At 39.0% G+C, this 12375-nt stretch overlaps 1 protein-coding gene across 2 annotated transcripts in view; it reads right to left on the bottom strand.

Moving 5' to 3' along the window:
• The window catches only part of LAMA3 (laminin subunit alpha 3), a 343942-nt gene that overhangs the window by 91656 nt on the left and 239911 nt on the right, over nucleotides 1-12375 (bottom strand). For both annotated transcript variants that reach the window (XM_069099797.1, XM_069099798.1), the window contains exons 36-38: nucleotides 9904-10048; nucleotides 5873-6013; nucleotides 4415-4576 (exon numbers count right to left, since the gene is read on the bottom strand). In XM_069099797.1, coding sequence (XP_068955898.1) covers nucleotides 4415-4576; nucleotides 5873-6013; nucleotides 9904-10048 — 448 coding nt within the window. The remainder of the gene's footprint in view (nucleotides 1-4414; nucleotides 4577-5872; nucleotides 6014-9903; nucleotides 10049-12375) is intronic.

The raw sequence follows: 12375 nt of genomic DNA, 5'->3' as shown, positions 1-12375 counted from the left end.
TTCCTTCCTTCCTTCCTTCCTTCCTTCCTTCCTTCCTTCCTTCCTTCCTTCCTTCCTTCCTTCCTTCCTTCCCTTCTAAGTCTTCTTATATAAAATGACTAACATGGAAATGTTTTACATGATTGCACATGTATAACCTATATCAGATTGCCTTTAGTCTCAGAGAGGTGGGAGAGAAAAGAGAAAGGGAGGGATAGAATTTGGAACTCAAAACCTAAAAAACAAAAACAAAAATGAATGTTAAAAATTATCTTAACAGGAAATTTAGGAAAAAATACTAAAAATGTTTTAAAAATAGTTTTAACATTAAAAAATCTATGATTCTTTGTCTTTACCAATGGATCAATCCCCGACCTATATCTGATCTGAAGATAACCTTTTTACCTATAAGGACTGTAAGGGCTGAGCAGTCTTAGCATAGAGGAAAATGTGTTCCTATTATCAGATTAGGCTTTCCAGGAATATCTATTTCATAGAATCACAGATTCAGAGACAGAAGGGGCCTTATAGAACATCTAATTCTTTTTACAGATGAGGCCATTAAGTAACTTGTTGAAGATGGCACAAGTGGCAAAGACAGGATTCCATTTGATTCCAGATCCAGTGCCCCTTCTAAAATACTGGTCACCTCTCATAAACACTGATTAAATTTGGGGTTTTGTCTGTGTGTATAGGAACAGGTGGACCTCAACCCAAATAACTTCTATATCCAATCACCTGAGAAGAGACTTAAGGATCTTAATATTTTGATTCTCCCTTCTCTTCAAGTCATTCCTGATCGATATATGTCCTTCCTTAAATAATGCATAAGTCACAGAGTGAGAGCTATGTCTCAAGGGGTGACCTAGAGAGGAGAAGTGAGACAGAAGGGTCTCAAAAACAACCTCACTATCACATCAAGTCAATGACGGTTGAACATAAGCATTTCAAGAGATAGCACTAAGCATCCAATCCTTGACTAGTTTTTCTTACCATCTTTTTAAGTCAAAGAGATATCTAAACATAAAAGCAATGCCATTCCAAATGAGAGTCTTAAATCTGCTTGAAAGAATTCTGTTTTAACTAGCTAAAAGAAGGGGAGGAGGGATATGGAGAGAGTGAGAAGAGGACAAGGAGAAAGGGTAGACGGGATAACCATTGCACTTAGAAACATTAACACCAATAGCCCAGAACTGAATTCAGAATCAGAAGGTCTGGATTGGGTTTCTGGCTTTGTCACTTGCAGCTATGTGACCTTGAACCTATCTGAGGCTCAGATATTTTCCTTTAAAATGTTGACACTAATGCTTCCAGCATCTACTTCTCAGGGTTGTTGAAAGGAAAGTACTTTGCAAGCTGCTATACACTGCTGAGGAAATGCATATTAATTCACCCAGGTAACAGAATTAGGGGTTTGGGGACCACAAGGAATAGCTTGAGCCAAATTAGTGGCAGGATAGATCTTTCCAATGTCTGATTCCTTCTACACTCCAGAAGGAGGCCCGCTGGGTTTATAAAATGCCTTAGCACAATTTCTGAGTTGGTTGCTATTAGTGAATTTTATTGAGCTGACGCTTTATTGTGTTTGCTTCCTTTAATAATCCTCTGAATCATTCCATTTTCTATCTTTTGTTATTCTGACAAGAAGCTTTATAATAGCTTTAAAACAAAGTATTGATGACAAAATGTCATTTAAAAAATGTCATTTGCAGCAGATAGTGTTTGAATGTAAAATGTGACACAATCTGTGCAAAAGAAATAGCACTGGGCACAGTTTCATTTGGTGAGTGAATTACTGAAAGAAGAACAGGGAGGGTGTTGCCAACATTTCTACTGTTCTTTCCTGATTGAGGTGAAAGTGGTTCCTTATAAAATGAATGCATTTCACATTTGGTCAGTGAAGGCCCTGCCCCCTTCTGCTGTATCATATCTCATAGAGAACTTACTTGCCCATAGGATTGTTTGTCATTTCCTTAAGCACCTAACTTATTTTAAATTTAAAAGGGGTCATCCCAGATATAGAAAAAATCCTAGTTATTCCTATCCTAATCAATTATATTATTTATTGGTTTCTATACTCTGCAGTTGTCTTTATATTGGATCAGGGCAGATGAGTCTCATAAGCTTGGTGAGAAAAGAGATCAATGCAAAATTCCTTAGCCAGATTTGACTACTGATGCCTCAGTAGAGGCTTGAGGGGGTTGAGAAGGAGGAAGAGGGATATTGGAAATAGTATATGCATCTGTTGGGATGGTGGCCACAGCTACTCTTTGGTCAATGTTCATAGACAACATTATTTATTTTCCTGGAAAATTCTAATGAGTTTCTGTATAGGGAAGGAAGCCATTCAAGCATAATGTTTCCACAATGGTCCTCTTTTAAAAACATTAATTTGCTACTGATTCATCATTGATCTGAACATGTGTTGAACGATCAATGTTCTCTGGACTTCTGGTTTAAGAAGAGAAGACTGAGGGAGAATGTGACCAATGATTTCAAATATTTGAAAGACTGTCCTGTGGAAAGGGGATTAGGCCTCTTTTGCTGAGCCCCAAGGAATAGAACTCAGACTAAAAGGTAGAAATTTCAAGAGAGTAGATTTCAGGCCAGTATAAGGAAAAAGCCTAAAAATCCCAGCAATCTGCAATTGGAATAAGCTGCCTTAGGAGATAATGAGTTCTTACTACTGGAAGTTTGAAGCTGTATGATCACAAAAAAATATGGTACAAAAATTCATGTTGCAGATGTGTGTGGCAGTGGTGTTGGTAACAGTGGCTCAAACTTCTGTGGTCTAACCTAAAAATTCTGAACTTGATAATCCAGGTCCAGGAGTTGAGTTCCCACTAAAATGAGGTCAGTCTTTAAGGGGGCTCAGAACTGTGTGATAAATCATCTCTTTGAGGGCGTCCCTTTTATAACCTGGTGCCCAGTCTTTCATGCCAAGATTTCAGGAGGCCCTTCATGCCAGAGGACATGCATGATAAGAAAAGAGGCCCTTTTCTCCTCTAAGGTTTTGAAAACATAAGACAGAGGGATCTCATGCTACTACGAACCAAAAAACAGCAGGGAAAGTTTTCCCCTTTGTGCAAACAGAGTAGAGTGGGACAGAGAGCCATTTGAAAGAGAGCTCTATATTAATCTAACATTGGCCTGAGTGAAGAATGGCAAGGAGCTCTCTTTGAAAGGAAGGAGGGACTCAGTATGATCCTTTGCCAGTCCACAATGAAGTTGGACACAAGTGGGGGCTTCTCTTCTTCCAGATCAGTAGCTTTCATAATTAATTATAAAAGTTATCATTTACATAGCCTTGCAAAGCATTTTCTAAATATTGTCTCATTTGATCCTTACAACAACCCTGGGAGTGAGGTGCTATTATTATCTTCATTTTTTTCAGGTGAGGACACTGAGAAAAACAGAGGTTAAGTGACTTGTCCAGTATCACAAAGTTAAGTAAGTGTCTGAGGTTACATTTGAACTCAGGTCTTCCTGACTCCAAATCCCCCACTCTACCCACTGCATCACCTAGCTGCTTTCAAATAATATCTCAGTGCTATCAGCCCTATTTCACACGTCCTGAAGTGGAAGTTTTAAAAAACGCCATTCACTAAATCAGTGGCATAGTCAGGGAAAGCCCAGGCACTTCAAACTCAATGGTGTCTCCACCAGACCTCTGGCAAAATGCCACTATCAACAGAGATAAACAGGAAAACCAGATAAGGCCTAAAGGAACCACACATAGAGAAGAAATATCCATCTTACACCTATATACACTAAATATAAATAGCACAGCTTCTAAACTCATAAAGAAAAGGAAACATAAGTGACCTAAATTACTGTGAACCAAAAACTAGTTCTTGGAATGTATCATAACCTTATGAAAAAGCATGAGAGGGGCCCTGGCCTACCTGCTCTGAGAAGACTCCATTGTGTAACAGAAAGAATTATTGATCTCACTCTAAGACCTACCTTAGTCAGCTGGGTCTTTCTCCCACTTAGGAGAGTACCTGGGCATATTTTTCTGTACAAAGACTTGTATACTCATAATGACATTTTCTGTACATTCACCCATCTTATTTCTGCTATCCTGTGAACCCTTTTAGTACCATGGAGAGCACCACTGTATCTGGAATCAGAGGACCTAGATTCAAATTTCATCTCTGTGACTTGCTGCTTGTGTGAACTTGAACTCTTTCTCCGAGCTTGTTTCCTCATCTGTAAAAGGAGAGATCTGGACTCCCTCCAGCTCTAAGGCTACAATTTTATGAATTCCAGGAGAAGGGACAGAATCTGCATCTTTTCCATTAATGGTGACACTCACACCTGGGTAGCTTCTATAATTACATCCTATCACACAGTATGTACTAAGAAGAGGGGTCATAGGACTTATAAGCAGAGCACATCCCAAAGAGCTGGCCATTCTTCTGACATCTCTTACCTTGTCCCCTAAGTAGGATGGTGGTGCAATCCAGTACACACTGTGGACCGAGGAAGGCAGCTCCTGGACATCAGCAACCACACTGTTACTGCCTGGGTTGAATGTGACAGGGATGTCCATGTGATCTGCTGTCTCTAGGCGCCAACCTATCATGTCAACAAACTGGAACATAAAAATATGGGAGCAAAACTCATTTGTGTCTTCTTCATGAACTCTGTTCCTGCAGACGTTTTTGAAAAATACATTTTTTGGGGTTTGTTTTTGCTTTTTGTAGGGGGGAAGGCAGGGCAATTGGGGTTAAGTGACTTGCCCAAGGTCACACAGCTAGTAAGTGTTAAGTGTCTGAGGTTGGATTTGAATTCAGGCCCTCCTGACTTCAGGGTCAGTGTTCTATTCACTGAGCCACCTAGCCGCCCCGAAAAATACAGTTAAATGATGTCTTTTGTCTTTGCAATATAGTCATTTCACTTCCCACACTCTTCAAGATTTAATCCAACCTTGTGACAAAGAAAAATTATGGAATAAAAACATCTGCTACAGTGAATGTATTGGACATTGTATGTTATACTCTGTGATCAGTAGTCCCCCACTCTCTGCTGTAGACTTCTGGAGAAATAAGTCAATTGTTTACAATAGAGAAGGAATACTGTTATAGATTTCTCATGAAAGCTTGCATCAAAGTCAATAGAAGGTTTAACCACATCACACTCGACTTCTTCTGGAATAGTAAATCTTTGGATAGAACGCACCTTCCCAACCTCAACCTGCCCAAAGAAACTCCTTGTGGCAGATATGTATCTTAGTAGGCCTCATAACTTTCCAATGTTATATGGAATACAATGGTATCCTTTAAATTTCATTCCACTGTATAGATAGCATATATAGCACGGCTAAAAATCTCTACCAAGTCATAAAGCAATTGAGGAAAAACTATGAGAAAGAAGAAATGACTGATAAACTGATAAATAAAATGATAGTCCTTTTCTTGGTCAGAGAGATGGTGGTCCCTTCCAAATATCTTGAGACCTATAAACCTTTTTCCCCCCTTTTATCGTTTTACCTCCTTGAGAGACGTAAACAACTAAAAAATGAAACAGGCCTTCTTTTCCTATAGGTTGATTATGACTCACACTGAGCAAATGGGGAAGTGGGTATTGAAATTATGAAGAGAAGAAAGAACTTAGGGCTTTTTTATGAGCTAGAAACAGGGATAGAAAAAATGAGGTGGTAAATTATAATGGAAAGTAATTAAAAATTCAGAACTGATGATACAGAGAGAAGGGGCAAGGGAGAAAGGCCTCTAAATCTGGTATTTCAGGTTATTACCACCCAAGCTCATCATTATCAAGACTGACAAATCAAATAGCTCAAAAAGTTGAAATTTCAGATGAATTTCTTGGCTCCTTTTCAAAGTGTGGCAACCAAGTAGAAGTAGAAAGACTTGAATGCCTAGCATACCTTAGCCCTCCGCTTATTTGTACTATGACAGTGGTCACTTATTCCAAAACAGAAGCAACTGGTACATCCCTTTGGATTGGTGGGGTCCAAGTAAAATGATCCCTTCCGGCAAACATTACATTCTGCTCCTTCTATATTTTCCTATTAAAACAAAAAAGGAAATGAGGTCAATAAGTTTTTTTAAAGTCCCCTAGTAGCATCTTGTTGTTCTCAAATTCTACAAAAATAGAAAGTATTAGCACATAGGTGGTTACAAAACATTAAGAGAAATGAATAACCCAGCATGGATTGCTTGAGCTTGGGAGTTCTGAGCCTCAGTGTGGTAAGCTGCTGGGGTGTTTGTACCAAATCTGGCACCAATATATTAAGTCTCTGAGACAGGGAGTTATCAGACTACCTAAGGAGGAGCAAACTGGTCCAAGTTGAAACTGAGTAGACCAAAGCTTCCATGCCAATCAGCAGCTGGATGGGGCCAGTGAGTGGCCATTATACTTCCAGCCTAGGTGAAATAGGAGAAACTAGTTTCAAAAAAGAAAAAAAAGACATGGGATAATAAAATTCCATACCAGGATTATATATGAAAAGTACCAAAATGGGCAGCTTATGCTTTACCAAAAATATTAATTTAAAATTATATAATAATTTAATTAATGTATTAATATAATTAATTAATGTATTTATATATAATTAATTAAATAATTGATTAATGATTAAGTTATTTAATATATTATAAATTATATAAATTAATTAATTTAAACAAGTAGCTGTTCTCACAGATGCCATCATTATCAAAACAGCTGTTTGGAGTGCTCCAGAACCAGGCTCTCCACTGTCATCACAAAATATACTCAAGTCTTAGAAAGAAAGGACACAGCAGAAATGGAAGAGTTTTAAATGAGTAGAAAATCAGCTCACTATTCATAAGACCTGGGAGTAATCACACTTCTGCCAGGAGGCAGACAACGTGCTTCATCATTGGTTCTATGGAATCATGGTTGGTCACTGTATAAGATCAGAGTTTTTTAAGTCTTTTAAAGTTTTTTGTTTTTTCCAATGTTTGCTCTTATTATATAAATTGTTCACCCTGTTCTGCTCACTCTACTCTGCATCAGTTCATATAAGTCTTTACAGGTTTTTCTTCCTTTAATGGTTCTTGTCTTGGTTTGGAAGGGGGAAAAGGGAGAGAAAAACCAATTTTTGTTAGTTGAAAAAAATTAATTAAAAAAAGAAGGATTTATTAAACTACTAAGTAAAAGGCACTGTGCTTAGTACTAGAGCTGCAAAGACAAAGCCTTCAGAGAGTTTATGTTCACCTTCTCCTAGGGAGAGGGAATAAACATTTATATATCACTTACTACATGCCAGGCACTATGCTAAATGTTTTACAAATACCTTTTCTGATCCTCACAACATCCCTGAGAGGTAGATATTGTTGTTTTCCCATTTTACAGTTGAGGAAACTGAGGCAGATGGTTAAGTGACTCAGCCAGTCTAACACGGGATTTGAACTTGGGTCTTCTTGACTCTCAGTCCCAGCACTCTATCAGTGACTCTACTAGGTGCCTCTGGTACATATTTTCCTACAATATACACAGAGTATTTTTTCTTTTGAGGTTACTTGAAGGGAGCTTGTCCTCAGGAGATTTTAGCTCCCTTCATTAGTTCCCTTTCACGTAGTTAAGTTTTCTTTTTAAAAACTGTTCATTTCCTAAGATTTCTTGTTTTTTCTGCAGCCTCAGTATAGTAGTTCTGCCTCAGTGCAGAGCCATAGGAATCTGTGGATTCTCTTGGCTTTGCCCCCGCTACAGTATTTCTTTCTGTTGGAGAATTACCAAAATCCATGAGATTTGAAAAGGAACAGAGGTGAAATAGGGCAAAGAGATCAGGGGAAGGAGCAACAGTCTGTGTGACAGGGGACTGGGCTTTCCTAGGAAAAGCCAAAAGCTAGGAAAGGAGACTTGTTTCCACAGACTCAATTAGAAATGTGAATTTGAGGATTCTTATATTTCAGTACTGGGACGTTCTCTCCGGTGATAGAGATTGCAACCTAACCATACCTTAATCTATGTATTATTGACGAACCATGTAGTATAATGGAGAGTGAGTAGTTTCTGATCTGGGCAGAGTTAGCTCAAGGGCCACCTTGGACACATCCTGGCTGCTTGACCCTGGGCAAGTCACTTAACCTCTTGATGCACTAGGTAACTTTCTCCAACTAGAAGTTGCAGAGCAGGGACTTGCCTGCATTGATGGTGGAGGCTCCTTACCTGGAAGTTCCCTGTATCAGTAAAATCATGGGTTCTGGTTCTATCCCTACTGCTAAGTCCACATTTCCTTGAATTGTTATTGTTGTTCAGTCATTTTTCAGACTCTCTGTGACTCAGTTTTGGGGTTTTCTTGGCAAAGATGCTAGAGTGGATTGTCATTTCCTTCTCCAGTTCATTTTACAGGAAATTAAGGCAAACAGGGTTAAGTGACTTGCCCAGAGTCACACAGCAGTGTGTCGGAAGCCAGATTTGAACTCATGAAGATTAGTATTCCTGATTCCAAGCCCAGTGCTCTATCCACTGTGCCACCTACCTTTGAATATTAATCCATATTTCAATACTTCAGAAACTAATTTTAGCTTCAATACAGACCAGATTGCAACACCCCTGAATTCTGGTCAGTTAATCACAAAAATATCCACCCTCTGATGGATATAACCTTCCAGTGATGCATCACTCAACACTTAGACAGGCTGGTCCTTGGATGATGGCTATATTGTCCACACTTGTCATAGGAATGTATATTTTTAAGATCTTCCCTGCCCCTAGGTTAAGTGCACTTAGAGCCTGTGGTGGGAGGCTTGTTTTTTCAGGAACACCCACACCTTGGTGCTTTATGATTGGGCAGTGGGTCAAGATTGTTGTTACATTCTCTGAGCCAGGAGAAGGCTATATAAGCCCTGATGGGAGGCTTTGCTTTGGGGCTCACTTTGAGAAGTGTTGTGTGATTTGACCAGATGAGACTCTGGGCAGCCATTGAGAGCCCCCTGGCTTTGAAAAACCTAGATGTTGATGCTTCCCTCTCTGGTAACTGTGATTTGGTATGGATGTAATGGTTGGACAGTTTGGAGGCCTGTCTGCTTGAAATGTTTCTCTGTCTTGTAACTTCTGTCTGTATACTCTGAAGTTTGGGGTGCCAAACTCTCCCCCCTGAACTAGGTAAATGATATATGTTTGACTGATTAAAGTAAGCTTGTTAACCCATTTTGAATTGCTTTCCTTTAGAAAAGCAGATCTAAGAAGCTGTGTTGGCAGCCACCCTGGGGACACTGGGGTGCTTGCTGCTACAACACTCTAAGACTTAACAGCTTAATGGGATCTTACAGAACTTACATAATCCTGGCCTTACCTTCAAAAACTCAGGGTCATCTCCAGGACACAATAAGGTATCTCACCCTAGCTTGTTAATGGAAGATTGGGACTGCACATCGCCTAAATATATTAGCTGGGTTAGTGGTGTCACACTCAAATGGAAAGGGACCCCTGCTGGCTGCTCTTGACTTAAAAATACACAAATTAACATTATCCATGTTGCATAAAAAAAAAAAGCATTTCCAGTTACATTTTAATATGGTTGCCTTGCACTCTGAGTTGTATAGTCTTGGGACTGCCTGTGGAGCCTCACGTCTGGCACCTCTGTCTGACCTAGCTGACAATCAATCAATCAATATTTATTAAGCACCTACTATGTGTCAGGCACTGTTCTAAGCAGCTAAGCATAGGAAGACCTGAATTCACATACAGCCTGTGATCATTTCTAGCTATATGATTCTGGGCAAGTCTCAATATCTTTTGGCCTCAGTTTCCCCTTCTGTAAAACGAGGATCATAATAGCACCTTTCTGCCAAGGACAAAACGGGATAATATTGGTAAAGCACTTTGCAAATGTCACAGCACTATTATTATTATTATTGATAAATGAAAACAAAACAAAAACCTGCCACTTCTTTGTTAGCTTATGCTAACTAGTTTGATGTGTCTTACCTTACAAAGGCATGCACCTGTCCCTGGATCACAGACTCCTGGCTCAGTCCCATCATGGTTGCAATTACAAGGAATACATTCAGGGAAACGGTAAAACCCGGAAGCACAGCGATCACACTGACGTCCTATTATTCTGGGTTTGCATCTTTATGAAACAAAAGGGAAAAAATACTCATCATTTTCCTTAGAGCGTTTATCCCACATCTGCCTGTAATGTAATGCCGGGCAAGGCCACACCAAGGCAATTAAAGAGACACTAGCTACATCTATGAGTCTTCCACATAGTTATCATTTCAGTCACCAGATATGAAAGAAAGAAACAGCCACAGAGGTTCATTTAATCCATATTTTTCTTTTTATAGCCAAGTCCCTATGAGGTTAAGTGATTTGTGGTCAAGACAGCACTTATATCTTATTTCCCTCCATGCTGTCTCCTATACTCATAGACTAACATAAAAAGTTCCCTCACAGATTGCCCCTTCCAGCCTAATTTTGAATGCTGGCAAAAAAAGAAAACCAACACATTACTCTGAAAAGAGGACAACAGGGCCTCACCAGATTGCCTAGAATCCTTGTCTGAAAGAGGCTAAATCAGGTTTTCTAGGGGTCATCAAGCAGATGCTGGATTAGGGGTTCACCTTTTTTGTGTGAGGAATGCCTTCGGCAGTCTGGTGATGCCTATAGACCCCTTTCTCAGAATAATGTTTTAAAATTTAAAACAATAATAATACATAGGATTACAAAGAAAATGAATTATGGTGAAACTCAGTTATCAAAATATATGCCAAAAAAGTTTATGCTTAAGAACCTCTGCCCTAGAGGAGTTATTTCAAGATTGTCACCTCCTGGATGTGGGAATAGTGGGACACTAATGCATTGTGGGTGGAGTTGTGAACTGATTTAACCATTCTGGAAAACAATTTGGAACTATGCTCAAAGGACTATAAAACTGTGCATACCCTTTCATCCGGCATTACTTCTGCTAGGTCTGCATCCCAAAGAGATTTTTAAGAAAAAGGGAAAGGACCTATTTGTACAAAAATATTTACAGCAGCTCTTTTTATGTTGGCTAAGAATTGGACATTGAGGGGATGCCCATCAATTGGGAAATGGCTGAAAAAACTGTGGTATATGATTGTGATGGAATATTATTGTGCTATAGGAAATGACAAGCAGAATGATTTCAGAAAAAAACTTGGAAAGACTTACACAAATTGGTACAGAGTGAAGTGAGCAGAGCCAGGAGAATGTTGTACACAGTAACAGCAATATGTTTGATAAAGAACTGTGAATGACCTGGCTATCCCTAGTAATATAATGATCCAAGGCAATTCCAAATGGCTCATGATAAAGCATGATATCTGCCTCCAGAGAAAGAACTGATATTGGGGCAGCTAGGTGGCATAGTGAATAGAGTGCTTGCTCTGGAGTCAGGAGGACCCAAGTTCAAATTTGACCTCAGACATTTGACACACTTACTAGATGTGTGACCTTGGGCAAGTCACTTAACCCCAAATTGCCTTGCCTTCCTCCCTCAAAAAAGGAAAGAACTGATATTGTCTGAATATAGACCTAAGCATGTTTTCTTTCTTTCTTCCTTTTTCTTTTTCTCTTTCTTTTTTTTCCCACTCTTCCTTCCTTCCTATCCGAATTTTCTTGTAGAAAGTAACTAATATTGGAAATGTTTTACATGATTGCACATGTATAACCTATACTGGATTGCTTACTCATCTTAGGGAGTGGGTAGGAGAAGGAGGGATGAAGGGGCAGAATTTGGAAATCAAAACTTTAAAAAGTATTTAAAATTATTTTAACATGTAATTGAGGAAAAATTAAATATAATTTTAAAAAGATCATCCCTTCCCCAATCCCTGCCAAAATCATTCCCTACCTTCTTGCTGATATCTGAAATTTCTGTAACAAGGGAAAAACCTTTCATTGCATAGTCAGGGATAAAATTTATATTTGTGGCTGAGGTAACAACAGTAAAAATTAATTATATTTAGGATACACCAACAGTTATAGAATCATAGAACTGTAGAGTCAGATGAGAGTTCAGAGGTCACCTGGTTCAACATTCATTCAAATCAGGAATGGATGCTTATCTCTGACAAGCGGTCATCCATTCTCTACCCACTACAAACCTTAAAGTGCCATACAAAAGCTAGTTTCTGTTATATATGTTGCTAAAGACAATTTTGTTACCTTTTGGGACATTAGGATATTTTTCAACTTTTTCTTCTAAATACTAGGACATTTTCTGATATAGACAACTAGCTATTGGATCCTTTCTTATTTTGATCATTTGGCACGGTTAAAAGAGAGCAAGTCTGTATTGGACACAAAACACAGAGAGAGGAGACTGGAGAGAAAAGATGAACACCAGGGACCTCCTAACTTTGTCTGAGGTTGACTCTGTCTAGCTTTATTTGGGGGTGAGGAGAAATAGAGATGTGCAATGAATGACCTTTT

This window comes from Petaurus breviceps, unplaced genomic scaffold (assembly GCF_028583685.1).
Source record: "Petaurus breviceps papuanus isolate PSGF00001 unplaced genomic scaffold, PetGlider_PUasm1.0 38, whole genome shotgun sequence".
In the NCBI taxonomy this organism is placed as follows: Eukaryota; Metazoa; Chordata; class Mammalia; order Diprotodontia; family Petauridae; genus Petaurus; species Petaurus breviceps.
This window is presented reverse-complemented; position numbering and strand designations above follow the sequence as displayed.